Here is a 19,721-nt window from a genome sequence, read left to right on the forward strand (position 1 = left end):
TAACGGCGCTCCGTTATCAGGCTCGGTAGGGTCGTTCGAGTGGCAGTAGCGACTGCGTGGTAGCAGGGTACCAGCAGCGATCGGGGGGGCTCGAGGGGGTAAGGTCTTGAGGTTTGGTCGCACTCACGAGGATACGCTCGCACGAAGGGTTGGGGTTCTCGCGCAAGAGTAAATTGATTAGAATTAAAGGGTTGGTTGGCAGGTGCTGCCTGCAGACCCACCGAGGAAGAAGAGAACCCTGAGGAGCGAGTAGCGGCGAGGAAGAGCCCGCGAGAGGAACGGAGGGAATCTGCGAGCAACGGAGGGAAGTAGCGAGATGTGGGAGGGGAAAGGACCGAAGGTACAACGGTGACCACAGCCTCGACGCTGATTGGTCGAGTCAAGTTTGTGGCAAGATGGCTGGCTGGCTGGCTGGCTGTTGCCACCGCCGCTGCTACTGCTTCTGCTTCTCTGTACTCGTGTCGTCTCCCTTTCTAGCCCTCGCAACCACCGTCCTCTATTCCCGACCCTCCTCTTCTCGCCTGCCACAACTCTTCCTCTAGCTCTACGCTCCGTTGCCGTAGTTCCCTTCTACGCGGTCTAAGATGCTTTACCTATGTGCCAAATAGATGTATGTACGTGTACACGCCTGTTCGAAACAATGCCGGGCGTGCAACCACCCTCGCCCACCCCTTTCTCCGGCCAACCACCCCCGCCCCGTCGCTGCCCGCCTCGTGCTCTTCCTTCCATCCTTACCGTGCCATGCCAACCCTTACCGCTACCTATACGTATTCTATCCGCCGACCACCCACATCGCCCGTCTCACCTTCGCCGTCACCCGTAGCTCTCCATCTCACCCCCGTGGCATCGTCGCTTCTACCATCCGCAACGCACACCACTACCGTTCATCTCCTTTCACGCACGCCGTCCTACTCTCGTCCTTCGAGCGAGCGTCTCTTTCTCCTTCTGTTTCCACTTCCGTCTTCCTCAAATGCCCGATCCAATCCGCCCGGCGGGTACGGTACCGTAAGTACGGGAACACCAACGCGATCTCTCAAAGAGAATGCGATAATACGAAGAACTTCGACTAATGAGTTAATAGTTGGTGCCTCGCGTTACCGGCAGTACTGGGAAGTACTTTATTCGACGTCGCCGGGAGCAACGAGATTATAACGCGGTGAAGTGAGTGTGGCTGTGAAGCAGACACACACACACCCTCCCTAACTCATACACCCTCGTACAACCGCCCGTTCGCGCATATCCGGAAGAAGTATATGCGTAACGACGCTGTCGACGGCGAGCAAAGCCGTTGAGAAAACTCGTCCGAGATAATCAGGCGACTATCTCGTTTCCGCCGCCTACGCTTCCAAGACGTTCGAGTCGCGCTCTCGCGCGTTTCGTGCCTCGACCTCTCCCTTCAGCCTTGAACGACTTTTCCTTTTCTTTCCGCGCAAGGTCGCCCGCGGCGGCAGCTGATTTACCGCCGGTATGACGCCGATCGAAGCAACGTTAATGTAGCGTAATCGCCCTCCCGTGCTAATTAACAGGCCTTCGGATCTATCGGAATGTGGTCGGCAAGAGGGTAGAAGGTAATAAACGAGTAATTCCAGCTAATGAAAGATGAAAGGAGTTGACATTTTTATCATTTTTCCTCATTTACTTGTGTGCGAAAAGATATCGATACAATAGATGCGCAAATATATATATAAAAAAGAGAGAGAGAGAGTATTCGAAATAAAATAATACATCTGAATCTCATGAACAGAAAGTGTTAGGAAATAATTGTTTAGATAAAAGTTGTACGATATAAAGAAGACAAATTGGGCATGATGTCGTCACCATATTTTAGTCCATCTGATTTATTTTTTTTTTTTTAAATAGGACCCTCTTAATTATTTTATATAAATTGATTCCTCATTATTTGGAGGAAAGATAGAATGTAAGAAATTATAAGGATGGCCAAAAAGTTTGAAATATTATATATATAGTTATGAAATATTATATATATATATATATATATATATATATATATATATATATATATATAAAAGTATTGAAGTATATAAGATAATTTAAAAATATGAATATTTTACGAAATATTTCATAATTTTACATAAACTATGAAATATCCATAATGTACTGATTTTTAAATTATCTAACTTTAATACTTTTATACACAAAATAATAAGAGAAATCAGTTGATATAAAAAAACATAATTATTTTAAAAATGTTGTTTAAAAAAAATATGATTCTTCTCATTATTTTGTGCATAAAAGAATTGAGATAAGATAATTGAAAAATGAATATTTTACAAAATACTTACAATAGTTTTCATATAAAATTATGTCAAATTAAAGTATATATAAATTATAATTTATATATAATTAAAGTATATATAAAATATTTTATAAACTTCAATTTTTGATTACTTTATCCTCTACAACATTTTACACTGAATATTTAGAGGAGTCGATTTATATAAAAGAATTAAGGTAGTTTTAAAAAATTCAGTCGAATAAATGTAATAATCGAAATATGAAGTGGTGAAGTAGTGATGAGACATCATACCTAGCTTTCCTTCTACACTGAATATTTAATAAAGATTGGAGCAATGAGTAGGTAAAGCGCATTAAATTGAATCGAAAAGTTGTTCACTATTTTGCAATTTTCGCAATAATTATTAAAATATTAATTAAAAAGAATTGACGAATGAGCGCGCGTTTTGCACAGCTAGATTATGTGCGTTTAGACTAAAAGACAAGAGAATATGCAAACTTTTCGTTGCCGTTGTCGTATCTAGAGCACATATCCCAAATCTAGATGTGCAAGACGCGGACTCATTCGCCAATTTTTTTTTTTTAATTAATATTTCAATAATTATTGCAAAAATTTCAAAGTGGTAAAGGACTTTTCGATTCAATTTACTACACTCTAGCCCCTCACGAGAGTTGATCCAAATATCCTACAACTGTATATCCCATAATTTTTATTTTAACTATCATTTCCTAGCATCTATTGTTTATTAAGTTATTCAAACGTATTATTATTTTTTAAAAACATTTCATATTGAAATAAAAATTATTTGTTGGAAATTATTAATTTTGAAATTTTATGAAAACATTAACAGATTAAAAAACAATATATGATTGTGTTAAGACATGGGGGTTAAAAAAATTCTGGGCAATAATTTAAAGTATAAATTTCGAGGCAGAAAAAGAGTATCGTTTATACATTATTTTCGGTAGCCCACGTCGAACGTCCAAGCATGTGAGATACCCATTTTAGCTTGGTAAATATATATTTCCCCGGTATTATTCGAAGTTTTCTTTTTGGCGTCTCAGGCGTGGGTGATGACAGAAAGGAACGGCGCGCGATTCTCTAGTCTCATTCTCGCGTGGAGAAAAGTGCAACCAATAATTTTATTTTTCCGCGATAAAGCACGGCGTCGCCGACGAGGGGGGGGTCGGTGCGAACAGTGATGTTGAGGGGCACGGGATTGGGGCGCGACGGAGGCAAGCCGCGTATCTTTAGTAAGTAAACAGAGCGTCTTATGAATTTTAAGCAGCGCGAATACCAGCTTTCTCTCTCTCTCTCTCTCTTTCTCTCTTTCTCCTTCTCTCTGTAGCCCGCTTATTTTCATCGTCTCTCCTTCTCTCTCTCCCACGCGCGCGCATACACCCCCTCCCCTCCCCTCTACACACATATACACTCATCCAGATACAGATTCACACACATTTACACACACACTTTCTCTTTCTCTCTTTCGCGACATTCTCCGCATCTCCTAGCACCCTTGGTCCCTCGTTTTCACTCGCTCTTTCTCCTTTGAGGCGACCTCTTATATGCACGAGATGGTGAAGAAGGGCAACATAATTTAGAAAAGTAGATGCGCCAAGATTGTGTAAGCGACGTTCTTTTCCTTCGGCTTCGCGGTCAAAACACGAAGATGACACAGGCAACGTAACGGGGTCGTTACCCGACAAAAACGATATATCGCGTGTTTAGAAATGTGAAAAAGGCCGTTTCTTTTTTCTAATAGAAAATAAATGTTGAAAAAAAACGAATTTGATTTCTTTCATTATCTTTTTTAATATAACATTCTTTTTTTTCATATATTTTTTTGTTAATATAATAAAAGAACTCTCTAAAGTTCTTATATTTTTAATTTATCTGTTTTCGAAAGCAATTTTAATTAATTCATGAGATTTTTGCAATAAATTACATCAAATACGATATGATTCAGATAATAAAAATTTTTATTATGCATCTAATTGAAAATCTGAATGTTATTTTTGGTATCATTCTAATCACACAAATCTTATTAAAAATATCCATTAAAAATATAAGAGCCTTATTTTCTTTTTTTATTATTAAAATTGTGAATGAAGTATATTTTAAAAAATCACAAACTGTGTTTTCATATCTATAATAAAGATAATTCATTCAAGTTCAATTTTTATTTGCTTCTAGAAAATTTACTTAATTAGAATTAGTAATTGTATAATTATATAAGGTATCTCTCTCTCATTTTAATCGATCACTCCTAAAATTTTTATTTTTTGATTTTAGATAAAAAGTGTTTTAAATAAAAATTGTTTTAAGAGAGACATAAAATGGATTAAATAAAAAATTTTTCTACTATATTTATATAATTTTATAGATTTGGAATAGTTTTCTAAAATAATACTACCTTCTAATTGTCCTATGTAAATAGATTCCTTGTAACATTCTACATAATAAGTTATAAGATTAAAATAGCCAAAAAATGTGTGATTTACGTAATGTATGGTACGTTAATGTATGGTTGGAGATATCTTATATTTTACATTAGAGAGTTCTGATCATATTTTGATATGTAAAATATGTGGTAAAATATGATCAGAACTCTCTAATGTAAAATAGTTGCCGGTAATCTTATTATACTTTTTTATGCACAGAATAGACAAATAAATTGATATAAAAAAACCGCACAGTTTCTTTAACAAAAAGTATGCAATCTGCAACATGCAACTACAATAAAAAAAAAACATTTTATTTCTTTTCAATTTATATCTCTAGGCATGTTTTATATATATAAAGAAGAATCTTTATATTAATAAATGTAAACAAAATGTAACAAAATAGAATATTACTATTAGCGATTGCGTTAATTAATTTTGCTTTCAACAGTTTAGACGTCTGGTTCTTTATTGGCATCATATTAAATTGTCAATGTCGGAAGCAAAAAATTATGAAATATTTCCTTGCGAAATGTATCAAAATAAAAAAATTTTTAATATTATATTCGATAATATAGAATGCTTAAATTAATCCTATTTTAATCCTATTTTTATTCTAAGTACGATATATTTTTGATCTAAAATCGCGCGAAACAATAACGAAAATTTAGCATTTTTTTAGGAAGATGAGATTAAATAAAATTTCGATATACTTTTAAGAAATCTCATTTTTATACATCAGCTATTAAATTTTATCAATGGAATAAAAATTAAACGTAACATATTTTTTTGCATTTAAATTTTTGCGTGGATTTAATATCTGCATTATTATAATATCTGCAAAGCGCAACTGTTAATAGAAAAATAAAAATGTTAATATCTGTCCTTATCACTTTAAAATCTGATTCTTTCTCAAACTTTCTGTTTGATGAAACTAGATTTTCAAGAAAAATTTAATACCGAGCAATATAATGTTATAAATAAATTTCTATTTGAGTAAATTATTTTGCACATTCTACCTAAGTGTAAATATTGAATAAAAGCCGAAAAAGAATTTTGAAAAAAGAACATTAAAAGAAACAAATTTGCTTGAGTTTATAATTAGAATTGCATTTCTAAAACATTATGTTTCTGATTTAAATCTTTATAGATTTCCCAAATGAAATCCATGATTTTGAAAAATCTGACTAGATTCTGACTAATTAGAGAAATTTTTCGGGACTATACAAATTTCAATATATATCACTGTAAACTTGATTTTAACGAATCATACCATCCCCTATTATCTCGTATGAAGCTGAATCGAAAAATTTTATCATCTTTATATTTCCTGTACTTTCTGTGTACTTTAGTACTATGCGGATTTTCATGCTTGGCATCTAACAATTTCATTCAACCTCCCGTCATCCAAGCCACCCTATGTGAAGAGAAAAAATCGAACTGGTACAGAATTTGTTTGCGAGATATCGACAAAGCCTCGGGGTTTGCATCGTCTTACGATTGTGGGCGGTCACGACGTTGTTTTGATATTGATCTCCAGGATAGGACAGCGTCATCTAAGCATTCTAATGGCAAGGGATCGGGATTCTGCGCGCTGCGAGGCGCACGTGCTTCTAATGATTTTAGTGTGTACCCCGTGGTATACCCTCTCCGGCAAATGTATAGTCATAGGCGGGCATGTATAGCCGCGTATCGTATCCGCATTACCGGGGCGCGATGTAATATGTCCCGGAAAAGCCCGAGGGAGTGAGGGTGGCCAAGAAATGGGGGGAGGACCCCTTCCCCCCTTCACTCACGACGGTCTTGCGGGATTCTTAATGGCGAGGAGCCTCCGAGAGGTAACACTACGGCTATTAAACGCAGACTCTACCACTCCGTCTTCTCTTCCAACATCCCTCCCCCTCCTCATGTATCCCTCTTCAACCTCCTACCACAACACCCCCGATAATTTCACTGTGCGAATCGAAATTTCGGTAAGAAGCGCGTGGAAGAATCTGTGTGCAGAGAGAATTTAGTTTCCACAACACATTTTCGCGAATCTATTTGCCCCTGATTAATCTGATTTCATGTGAATCCAAAATTATGCGAAATTAAGTTACCTCAATTAACATATAATACATGAAAATGTGCTTTTGAATATATAGTTGCTCTTTATTGTTACTGTACATGTGATATAATTATAAATAAAAGTATAATAAATTTAATAAATAATAAACTAAATAAATAATGGAATTATAAATGTATATTACAATTTTTTAAGAAACATGAAAAAAATTTGAAACAAAATATATGTGTATTATTTTATATTCCTCCATTAAATTAATTAATATGTATCATTTTTTCTAAACTTATATGTGAATGTAACTAGATAGCTATTAAAATAATAATAAAAAAATATCTTGTAAAGTTATCTGCAATATTTTCGTATTGTAAAAAAATTTTGATAAGATAGATGGACTTCACCATGAGCTGATCAATTTTGCAAATAAGACTCGCGTGAATCAAATTTACGAAAAAAATCAGAGAAAGGAGGAAATTATGAATAATGAGGTAAGTAGATGAATAAAATTGAAATCACATGTGGAGTATCGTTCGCAAGGAAACGGAAGATTCTCGAGTGCAGTGGCGGGTCGCTACGGGGGTGAGTAAGGAAAATGTAAGCCCGGATCAACCGCGCTCATCCTCTTTAGCGTCGGCGTTTGACGCGACCGCTGAAATTTTTACTTCGTTCGATTTGGCCTTTCGGTGAGATTCTCTCCCCGTCCTCTGATTGGTGGACCCTGACCACGCCCTGCACGTAAGGGTGACTCGTTCGCTCGAGCACTATCAACCCTTATGTGTGCCCGATGCGAGCGCACTTATATGCCGATACGCGTACATACACATGTACATGTGCGCGCGTTTGTTTGCGTATACGTACGAGTTCGTATGTGTGTATAGGACCGCAGACTTCGCGGGTACATACGCGAATATATACGGCCAATACATGGGCACATAGGGACATGTAGTATACCGGGTGGGGTTCCGTTCAGGAGATGCTCAGTGGGCTTTCGATACGACACGGTCGATCGAACGGCTCGCATTTTCGATATCGGGGGTGTTATCTCGCGGCAAGATAAGCGTGCACCGCAGGATGCCTGAAAAATATTTCGACACCGTTTTGCCAGTGGCTCTATGTACTTATATACACGTACGCGTGAAAACTATGTGTTTGCGTCGCAAGGATTTTCGATAGAACAAAATTTCATGCTTGCACTTTTATGTCTGTTATTAGGTAGAATTCAGATTTATTTTCATTTAAAAAATTTCTGTAATTAAAGCCGAAAGAGAGAAATTCTGTCTCTCTCGTATTTAACATTATTATATATTTATATTATAAAATATTGAGAAAATTTTTGGACAACAGCAATAACACAAAAACAAAAAAAAATACGAAGAATGATAAGCAATATAAAAAGAAAAAAAAGAAAAAAATATATAAAAGTGAAAACAAATGTAAAAACGTATAAAGCTGATCACTAATACACAATTTGATTAAACCTAATATAGTGAATTAACGCTTGAAAGAACTGCTGGTTGAATAAAAAAATCAATCTTATCTGATCACTCATTTAGCTAGCAAGCAAATCGATTAATAGATCTAAATTACAGAAATTTAATAAAATTTCTCATGAAAGCAAGCTTTTCCTGAAATGTCTTCCCAGTATATTCAAATTGAATAACATTAAGATGATTATAATAGAATGATTACGACAATTAAAAAAAAGTCACAATATGACAAATTAATTATTATATTAAAAATTTAATTTGTCCTATGTGTGATAAGTAAATTTATGTATATTAAAACTTGATTTTATGTATAATAAATAAATTTATATATACAATAATGTTTTATTATATCTATTATAATTATAATTTATTATATACATATGAATAAATAAATAAATTAAAAAAGATTCTGATTTAATGATGTAATACAATAATAAAAACTGTAATATGTGTAATATTTTTCTAAAACATTATTTCTATATCAAATTTAAGAAACAAATAGATAGTAAATTTCTTGTATTATTATTTGAAGTATCTTCTAAATGAAAGATTCATGAAATATAACAAAATAAATTTCCATTATTTTCATTTTCAGCTAGACTAAAGGAAATAATCATTATTCGCAGATACAACATAAAATCAAGCAATAATAATAATATTAAAGTATAACGATAATAGACATATTGATCGGATGCGTAATGACATCGCGTTATGTTGGCATACGTATTTTGAGACAGATATCAGACGCAAATAAATTCTACATGCAAGAATGAGAGTCGAATCGCATGACTAAATTTTCGAGTATTTCCTCTCTCGATGTTTGTTGCGCTAAATTTAGTCTCTCCCTGTGTTTAATAGCATCACGTATGTTGCCTCATTCATAGCCATCTCGCGTCATATGACAACCATCCGATATATTAATACTTACGTGTTTCCATAATTTCTATATTAATTCGTTGCAGAGATCCATCTATTGATGCTTGCCAAAACTAGATAGAATTTTAGTAAAACAATGATATTTAATTTTTATATTAAAATCGAAATAAATCTTTAAATAATATTGATAAAGAACTGTGAACATAATATTATCATAATTAACGATTTTATGAGATATTATAACAAAATATTGTTAAAAGATAACTATTTATTTTAAAATTATTTATGTTAGACAATCTTATATATTCTATCATTGCACATTGCTCATTTATAGTTAAGTCATGTATCTTATTAGGTGAGATTGATATTAATATATATATATATATATATCATACGAACTTGTACGATCTCAAAATCTTTATCTTTTATACTGTTATTCTAATACTTGTACGTTAACAGATTTAGGTTACACACATTGCATAAAGCTTCGATATTTTGCAATCTTACCTCATCTCAATTCGGAGAAGCACGTGCATTCCTTCCGATAAATGTCCACACAAAAAATAAATCGCGCTTCAAATAAATAAAAGTCACTCGATACTGTGCACGATTTTAATTGTACGAAATATATTCAACGATTTTTTTTGGATCACTGTATTATCGGAACGTACGATCAGGGCGATTCGAAAACGATGTATATCAGAGTTTGAAGAGATATCCAATGCACGACAAATTATACTTGCGTTGATTAGCATTCATCAACACCGAACTGTTAATCGCGAATACGTGTACAACACACACACACACACACACTTTCACATATTTTTTTCGCAAAGAACGATATACGAAATGCAATATTTCGCGCGTCGCGTTTCACACAATGCGGCAATCTTTTTTGCTGTTTAGTATCGCCATCTGCATTCGCATTAAACGCCAGAATTACGTAGTCAAGATACTTTTCGACTGCCGGTAAAGTCATCATTTTGTGCATGTCGGTAAATTGTTAGAATCACGTCGCGCGCGCATGATTTTTTTATTTGTAGCATAACAAAATATGTAATTAAAAATTCATGTAAAAACCGTATTTTTAATCAAATTACATATACTATCGAGAAAATGAAAAAATAATAAGCATTGTATCTATTTTGAAAATAATATATATAAATAATAAATAATTTTTAAAAATTACTCACCGCATATCTCTCTGGCTGCTCAGGCTCTCTCACTGCTCTCTGACTGTCCGATACTTTTCCAGATGTCCTCCTTTCTTCTTCATCCTTTGCTGTTTCCTCATAGCACTCATATTCACTCGCGAACAAGCAATTAATTGTATTTAGTCATATATAATAGAAACGATTGCGAGACACTTTGCACGGAACTCCCGATCGCAAAATAATCATACGAGATACGTATTTTATTATATATATAATATATGCACAATAACGCGAATCATTAAATTGAAATATTAAACTAATGTAAAGTAATGATACAGCAGCAATGGTTTAATTAATGTAATATATATGCTTGCAATTTAGAAAAGTTTAAAACATTGGGCGAAATCGAATTTGATTCTACGCAATGTTAGAAAAATAATTATTATCCGTAAAGTTCGATAATCGGAGAATATTGTAACAAAATTTGTAATTTTTGCCCCTTTTGTTTCAATTTTTATTTGCAATAATGAAGGATCGCGTGTCGATGAATTTATCGTCGTCATACAGTTTCATGTCATTTATTAATTGTTAATTAATTGTTAATTGTAATAGTCGTAGCGAATTATATTTCAATATATTAATAATCGCAATCGCATTTAAGAAAAGAATTTGATTCAATAATACGAAGCGCGTTCCGTATCACTACTTTACCGTTGGAATGTCGCCGCGCGAATGATACAAAGGTCGTCGTCCATATAAACATAGCGCGCATACGTCATCAAGGCCGAACGTCGTGTTATTGATAATTCGCTGCCGAAATATTTTACGCGTACTATGACGTATATATATGAGAATTAAATTTGTATACAAGTATATTTTTAAAATTACACACAGATAAATTATTTATTAAACGATTAATATACCTATTACAATTTTCATACAGTTCGAGCCGCATTCTTCATTTTATAAATTTCAATCATTAATAAAGTTTTAATTATTAGCAATGTTAATTAATAGGAAAACTGTAATATAATAGATCTCGGTTTCGAAAATCGCGCAACGTTTCGAAAAGATGCGTTAAAAATGTGACGATGCCTTCAACCTATTTTCAACCAAGTGATTATTAAATCATGAAAAAATTAATTAACAATGTACAAAAACTGTAATAGAATATACAAAACGTTCGAAAATCAATAAATTATCTAAATAATTATATTATTGTGAAACATTTTGTAAAATATTAAGATACATACATAAAAATATTAATTAATATAAAAATATTTTATTATAGATATTTTAAATATTTTAAAAGAAAACCCAGAATATTTATATATGTGCGTTGTTTATTATACGATAATTTAGAATAAATTATTCCCTATCGAGAAAATGAAAATGAATGAATAATATCTATCTTAAAAGTAATATAAATAATAATGTATAAATTACATTGCTTTGTGGCACTTACAAAAACATGATTAATTATGATTAATCATATAACGCAATATTCACGAGAAACTTTTGCACGGCACTCCCAATCGCGAAATAATTGTATCAAATACATATTTTATTACATCATAAAAGAAGTACAAATAATATAGTTCATTTGACATATACACGAAACCAAAATTATCCTCGCTACTGTAATAACATTTTTATTGTAAATATATGTATGATACATACATGTACAATAACATGAATCGTAAGATCGAAAGAAGAGAAAGTAACGTTATAATATAACAATTATTTAATTAATAATTAATTCACGCAAAAATTTTAAAACACCGAATAAAGTATATTTTCTATAAAAATCGATAATCGAAGGATTTTAATGGAATTTATAATTTCTCTCTCTCTCTCTCTATCCCTGTTGTCTTAATCTTTACTTATAATACTGATCGCATTTTGATAAAGACTTATCAAATACATAATATAGTTTTATGTCGCTTATATCAAAAGTTTAATAATTAAGTTTAATAATTAAGATTTATCGAATCGTTCGGAAAAGAAGATAAACATTAATTTAATTATATCTTTTTAATAATATTGACTGGACTCAGTAAAGCATCTTCCATGTTCGTTCTTAATGCTATAATATTTTTCAGACAAAATTTGAAATTTGGTCTAGCATCCGCTGCACTCCAGCAACGTAGCATCAACTGGTACAATGCTGACGGACAGTTAAGAGTCATCGGCAACCTGCCTCCAGAACGTACATAATTTATCACTTCTTCATTAGCCTTGGCAACATAAGGTTGCTCACCCAACGATGTAATTTCCCACATTAAAACTCCAAATGACCAAACATCGCTTTGAGAAGTAAATATTCTGATCATCAAAGATTCGGGTGCCATCCAACGAATAGGAAGGAAACCTTCTTCTTTCTAAAACATGATTTTAACAAAAATTTAATTTTCTGGTTCAAGTTGTTCATTTTTTAGAATATGTGCAAAATGAAAAATGTTCATTTATCTCTTGCTAGATATAAATAAATACTATTTATATTCTATATTATTTGAAGAAACAATGCACGATACTATTATGATAAAAAAATAGTATTTTAAAAAGAATTCACTTCTTAATCATTAACTTTTTTTAATAATTGTATTTACCACGCGATAATAATCATCCTTGTAAATATCTCTAGCTAGTCCAAAATCTCCAATTTTGATGACACGATTCTCGCGATTTCTCGAAGATACTAAACAATTGCGACACGCTAGATCTCTATGTACGAAACGCAACTCTTCCAAGTAGCAACAACCTCGCGCAACATCTTCGCACATGGCGAGCAAATCCTGCAAACGCAGAGCATGCGAATCTGACGCTTCCAAATTTCGACAATCTCTCAAATATTTTAACAGATCACCAGTTTCCATCAATTCCAACACTAGTAACGGAGAATCCCCATCTAAACAAACGGCCAACAATCTTAATATATGTTTGTGTCGAAAATGATTCATAAGCTTGGCTTCCTCTAACAATTTCTTTTTCTCATGGGAAGAAGCATCTTTCCGAAGCGTTTTTATTGCAATGGATATCTCTGTGCCCGATTTTTCTAAGTTCTTCACCTTTCCTTGAAACACCTGCGAAATATTTCACACAAATTTACATGCGTACTTTATTAGAAAATGTATAGAGTAATGTCAAGTAATATTATATTTTACTTTATATTAAATAATTCAACGAAAAATATATAACAAACTGCATGTTAGTTGTCTCATCTAAATTTTATATTACTTATAATCTATTATAAAAATTCATGTAATTTATATCTTTATTAGAAAATACATATCTGTTTTGTTGATCCAGAAATTAATTTGAAACATTGCTTGAAAAAATTAATTTTTACCATTCCGAATGCGCCGCTACCAAGAAGTTTTGTAAATGTAATTTGTTTACGTGCGATTTTAGTTATCGCACATTCCTCCGGATTATAATGTGACATAGAATTGTAAATCATATTGAATTCAGTGTTTCGGTAAGATACTTCATGTAAAATCTCCAATTCTATATCGGCCATTGTTGAAGACAAAAATTGTTCATTATTACTTCCGCGTTGATGATACACTGTTATAAAATTTCGACTTAATTATGTAATAATATGTATTATAAAATTTTTCGTTTTTTAGTAAATTTATTCGTTTAGTTTTATATAAGTAAATTACTATTTTCAGTAAATTTTTAGATATTATATCAGATATATGTATAATCTACAATTCAAGTTGATACCTACATCAAATATACTTACAACAATAAAAGTAGCAGAGGCAGATTATAATAACTATAACGATAAAACTTAATATAAATGGTAGATGATATTTTGCCTCTGTTATTACAGGAGTATCCGAAATATCTATATTAAGCAAAAATATAATTTTAATATCTTCGTGTGTGTATGTTTTTACAAATTTATTTTTACTTGTAACTTTATTACAAAAATTTAATTTTTTTAAATTTTAGGCCTATTCATATCTAAAAATATTAGTACATAATATTATAAACTATCTATGCAGCACAAAATGTTACAACTACTTTGCAACAATATTGCAATATTACAAATTGCAATGCAACATTACGCAAACATTGTAGAAATATAAATTAACAAAGTATGAATTAGATATTAGCAATATGACATTTATATTTTGAAAACATTGGAAAACTATAACACTCTTTAATTTATCCATAAAAATAATGTAATAATATATTTTTTTATATTTGTATATATACGATGAATTTTACTTTTTTGCAGAATTCAAACGAATTAATGACACAGAAATAATATCAGTCGAGTAAATATAATTCTAAGCTAAAGATAAGCATTGCTATCTTTTTATTAAAATATAGATAACATTTTATATCATTGTTACAATATATTTTATGATATATTTTCACTTCATGTACGAATACCATATTAATCTTCAAAGATAATATATCTTTTTATTATATTAAGAATAGATACTATTATATCTATTATTATATTTTTCTATGCATTTTTATGTATTTTTTGCATGCAAATATATATAATTATAACGGATTTTTAAAATTTTTAAATAAAAATATAATTAGTGATGTTTAATTAATTCTATAACTAATATTTATATGTGTACAAAGTATCCATTATAAGAGTATATAGAACATTTAAAATAAAAAAAGTGATTTGTAAGTAAGAGTTTAAAGTAATTTTTGTATAAAAATATAATATTTTGTTATATGATTATGTTTAAATATAATTTTGCAATGTATTATATTAGATATGATTATCTTAGATATTGGAAACTTCTATTTCATCAAGCTTTTTAATTTAATTAAATGTTTCCAAGATATTCATCCATCAAAAGCAAAAATATTTTATACGTAATATTATTAAATGGTTGCAATAACATTGCATTCTTTCCAACATATTACACTGTAATATTGCTACAATATTTTATTGCAAAAAGCGGACATCTGAACTTCATCATAATCTTATAATAATGACTCAGCAGAATTTCGCAATCGATTGGCAATATTACAGTTTCAATTAAATTATTCTTCAATATATCTGCAACCTTATTGTATGGGTATCTTCGTTTGCTTACCAAGTGTTGAAAAAATAAATCTTTCATCAGCCGGCCATGTATAATTTTCCTCATATTCGAAATATCGCAATATCAAGCGAAACTTGTATGAAGTTCCCGATTGTAAATTTCCGATATGGTATATTATTTCTTTGTTATAATTCATTTTAATGTAATTCGTTATTTGCCACTCCTCTGTTGCAATATCTTTGTACTCTAGTGTAGAAAAGATTGTCAGATTAATGTTTGAGATCCATGAAATGTCCATGCTATTTATGTCGACTCTGCTCAAAGTAATATTGTTTGGTTCTGAGTATATGTGAACGATCTTGCTCAAACTCTCGTTGTAGAAATCGCTGAAATTAATTGGATACACACGCACGTATATCAAATAATCTTGTACTGGTAGCGACAAGTTAATCTTTGTGAAAAATCTGCCGTCTGCAACACGTTTCGGCACATTGATAAATTGTTTGCTCTTTTGTTGCGTGCCGTTCACTAATGTAACTGACTTCCAATGCACTTCGTAGGTCACGGCCACGCAGTTCACTTTCTTGGGTGGCATCCAATAAACTACTGCTATAGTAGGCGTCAAAGCTAGAACACTTATGTTTTCTGGTGCATTCAGCTTGCCCGAATTAGTTTTTATTGGTATCACATTCGAAACGAATGGATTTATTGATAATTGATCAAAGTAAAAATTTCTTAAAGTAAACTTCAACTTGTACTCTGTAAATGGTGTTAAATTCTGAAATTCGTAATATCGCTCGTACGTCTGCACATTGATTTTCTCAGACTTGTTGAAATTGTTATCTAAACAGCTTACGGAGATTGTATATATAGTAGTTGGTAAATTATATTTTTTGCATCCACTCTTTACAACCGGCTCCGGAAGATTTACAATGATGCTGTTTGCCGTTGCATTCACATTCTCAAAATTATAAACTTTTTTGTCAGGTGTCAGACATCTCATTGGAGGATATGGTTGTAAATATTTATCAAAAGCGTAAATATTATAAAACTTATTTTTATCTGAGTTTATTAATATCTTTTCAACATATTCGTCTGTATTTACGCTCTTGAGACTTGCGTATTTTTTCAAAATGTAGACATTATAGTAAAACAATCTATCAATTTGTAAAATGTAAATGTTTGTTTTATCAATCGTCATAGATTGGATAGTATTATCTATGTTTTTGGTGTGGAAAATCATTTTGCACATAGAAACGTTAATGTCTGTCACAATTATATAATGCGGACTGAACCAGTAAATTAACGGCTCCTCATTATTCATGTTATCAATTCTCATATCACGAAAAGGAGGTATATAACGAAGTAGGCAAAAGGATGAATTTATCTGATCAATTTGCTTGTTTTTTCCATCGAGATCATATTGCATCATATCATATTTAAATTCATTCTTCCAATTGTATGATATGATAACTGTATGATATAAAATTCTAAAAAATATATAATTATTTTAATCTTATAAAACATTATTTTAACAAAAACAGAAACTTGTATGTAATGAAAATTCGAAATTCTTATACTTATATAATAACATTATTTTTTTTTATTTATGATCTTAATTGTAAAACCTCGTAAAATTATTAGAAAAATTTGCTTAAATCTTTAATGGAAAATTATTTTTTCAAGTAAACGGTAGTAAACGTACCCCATAGACGGTGATACGTGTACATTTAAATGTTCAGCAATTATTGCTTTCAAAATCTTATCAAATTTAATTATGCCATTTTCCCACATTGTTAAGTAGAACTTTACAATGTAATAGTAGCCTGACTCAGAATAGGTCCAATATAGATTTCTTGCTACCCAGTCAATGCAGAGATCATGTAGATCATTATCAAATGTAGCTATTTTTGTGATATTATTTTCATTAATCTTTAGTGTCATTAGGTCTCTTCCGGCACTCCAATAAATTCTATGTTCTTGTATCGAATAAACGACATCTAGTACATCTAATCTGAAAAAAAAGGAGTCAACTTTAATTATAAAAAAATTATAGTTGAGATTTCTAATTTTATAGTTATTACTGCTATAATGTTGATAATAATAAACTTGTGCATAATAATAATAACTTTAACTTTATAGTTAGTGTTAAAAATAATTTATGATAATTATAACTATTTTTTTTATCATTATACGTACTCTGACATTACAAAATTAGTAATGTTTAAATCCACGTCCAATATTTGCATACCTAGACTCGTTGTGAGTAATAATTTAGGTATTGAATTTTCATGTGTAGTCGACACATTGATTAAATCCGTGTAAGGACCAGCAACAATTTTAGTATGCGCACGTACTCGAAAATAATATGTCGTGTTAAATGTTAGATTGTGCACCGTGTGCTCCAATTTTGTAGTTGTGATATTTTTATCGTCGCAGATTTGAATCTCTTTTAAGTCCTCGATGAAAAAACATTGCACTGTATACCCTTGTATTATTTCATCGGTAAAGTTAGGTTGGTTCCATCTATAAAAGAATAACATTTCAGTCTTTTCATATTTAGTAAAATTATAACAGAATTAACATTTTGATATATTTATGTCGTTGAATTTAAGAAAAAAGAGACAAAAATGAAAGAATACAAACTGAGAATTTAGATTCTTTACCTCAATGTCACAAAAATGTCGTTTACTTTTTCTGTGAATTGACTGTCGAATTGTACAAATGCTCTGAGAGATGTTGGCTTGTTCAAACTGCTTTCTAGAGATTTTAAGATCGTACATATTAACATAATATATAAGATTAAGTGGATTATCTCAGTAAATCAGAAAGAACAATTTAATGTGAAAATAAAGGAAAGTGAAAAAATAAATGTAAACTACAAAATATGGAAATTAGCACAGTATTGACCTTTGAAAAAATAATATAAGAATTTTTTGCGTCATTTAAGATTTAGAAAAGTAATCGTTAATCCATGGCAAAGACGAATAAATAACTTTTAATAAGATGACAAGTATTTTTCGATAAATTCTTAGCTTAAGAAATCAGAAGTATAATATTTGCTATTGCTTTAAAACAAAGTAGCAAATTAATAAAATTGACTTTACCTTAAATCATGACAATTTTTATGTACAATATTATGTTTATATTATGCTTTTCTATTTCTTTATTGGATGGAATAGAATTTATATTCTTCTCACTACTGGAAGATACTTTTAAATTTGATTGCCACTCTCTCTCTTGAATTTAAATTATATTTACACTTTTTCGTCATAGATTTTGTTATTAATGTTTTATGCATTTTTTTTGCAACTTACCGATAGATTCTGGGATGATAGAAATATTTGCAAGTGTAACTTCATCGACTTCTCGCTTATTTTTCACAGTCATACTATCAGAATGACTCCGGGCAGATGTCCGGGCAGGGTGTTTGAAATTTAGTATATGATGATCACTTTTCTCGGACATTGAAATATCCTTCATAAAATATAACATATGAAAAGAATTAAGTGAATATCATTGAAGCGGTTGTTTTTGGTGCTTTTAATGATAAATTATATAAATTATAAAATTAAATGAAAAATTGCCATTCGTTTTTTGTTTTCTTAATAATACCGGTTATATACCATTCCTAAATGATATACATATATTAAATGCGTTGTAGTTTTATTCATAACGTAAAATCTATTTCTTATTAATTTTTTTTAAAGACATTTTGTATATCAAACTCATATCAAAAAGAAAATCAATCAATAAGTTAACAAGAGTCAATGAGGATTCATAACAGCTTTTAGCAAGTAGTACAAGCGAAAGTGTAGCTCCTTGCAATTATTAAAACAATTTTGTCTAACGATTTGATTCTTTCTCATGATAGGTTAGTTAATTCTTGTCCACTTTTACCGTAACTTAAATTTCTTTTCAAAAATGTGCCGATATTATTAAAGTTTTATTAATGTTTGTACTTCAAGAATAAAAACGTTAAAAATATTATTTCTTTACAGAGTTATTAAATATTAGTCATAGAATTATATAATTAGTCATAGAATATTAGTCATAGAATATTAGTCATAGAATTATATAAATTCTTTTATTTATAACCTTGTCAAGTTTTTTCTCGAATGTCGTTATATTTTTAACAGAAACAAATCCTGGAAATGATAGTATAAACCAATAGTATAAACCGATAATGCCTCGATAAGAATATGTGCATATAATTGTATATAAATGAATATATGTACAATGAAAATTAATATAAATTCTAGCGATTGTTATTGAATGTATTATCGACCGAAATATTAACGTTAATAGATACAATTTGAAGAATGTTTGATGAATGATTTTTTTATTAGACAGATTTTCAATCTCCATATTTAGTAGCTCTGTTCCGTTATATAATTACCCTTAACACAAAAGAAGT

At 31.0% G+C, this 19,721-nt stretch overlaps 1 protein-coding gene and 1 long non-coding RNA gene across 3 annotated transcripts in view; both read right to left on the minus strand.

Annotated features, from left to right (window-relative positions):
* The window catches only part of LOC145960321 (uncharacterized), a 114,682-nt gene extending 104,776 nt beyond the window's left edge, over nucleotides 1-9,906 (minus strand). Inside the window, exons 1-2 of the long non-coding RNA XR_014435324.1 lie at nucleotides 9,631-9,906; nucleotides 9,176-9,236 (exon numbers count right to left, since the gene is read on the minus strand). This is a non-coding gene — a long non-coding RNA (uncharacterized LOC145960321). The remainder of the gene's footprint in view (nucleotides 1-9,175; nucleotides 9,237-9,630) is intronic.
* Nucleotides 9,907-11,823: 1,917 nt separating this feature from the next.
* LOC145960491 (proto-oncogene tyrosine-protein kinase ROS-like) lies at nucleotides 11,824-18,790 on the minus strand. Of its 2 annotated transcripts, XM_083079998.1 has the most exons (9): nucleotides 18,622-18,790; nucleotides 17,971-18,064; nucleotides 17,504-17,830; nucleotides 17,010-17,318; nucleotides 15,356-16,794; nucleotides 14,026-14,130; nucleotides 13,627-13,844; nucleotides 12,887-13,360; nucleotides 11,824-12,658 (listed from the first exon to the last, which is right to left on the minus strand). In XM_083079998.1, the coding sequence occupies exons 1-9, from the start codon at nucleotides 18,785-18,787 to the stop codon at nucleotides 12,302-12,304; spliced, it is 3,489 nt and encodes a 1,162-aa protein (XP_082936124.1). In that variant the 5' UTR covers nucleotides 18,788-18,790; the 3' UTR covers nucleotides 11,824-12,301. The 2 variants fall into 2 exon arrangements, with proteins under 2 accessions (XP_082936124.1, XP_082936125.1); XM_083079999.1 differs by lacking the exons at nucleotides 17,971-18,064; nucleotides 18,622-18,790 and having other exon boundaries at nucleotides 17,556-17,686.
* Nucleotides 18,791-19,721: the final 931 nt, after the last annotated feature.

This window comes from Camponotus vicinus, unplaced genomic scaffold, assembly GCF_025532165.1.
Source record: "Camponotus vicinus isolate PSW18456_S1 unplaced genomic scaffold, iyCamVici1.0 SCAF_10, whole genome shotgun sequence".
Taxonomy (NCBI): Eukaryota; Metazoa; Arthropoda; class Insecta; order Hymenoptera; family Formicidae; genus Camponotus; species Camponotus vicinus.

What these genes read in the sequence shown, in the direction of transcription:
- LOC145960491 (XM_083079998.1), bottom strand. Translation starts at nt 18,787, where the DNA reads ATGAAGGATATTTCAATGTCCGAGAAAAGTGATCATCATATACTAAAT. An exon ending in CCTCTGCTACTTTTATTGTT is followed by an intron (nt 13,845 to 14,025) that starts GTAAGTATATTT and finishes ATTTTATAACAG; the next exon opens with TGTATCATCAACGCGGAAGT. An exon ending in AGGATGATTATTATCGCGTG is followed by an intron (nt 12,659 to 12,886) that starts GTAAATACAATT and finishes ATCATGTTTTAG; the next exon opens with AAAGAAGAAGGTTTCCTTCC.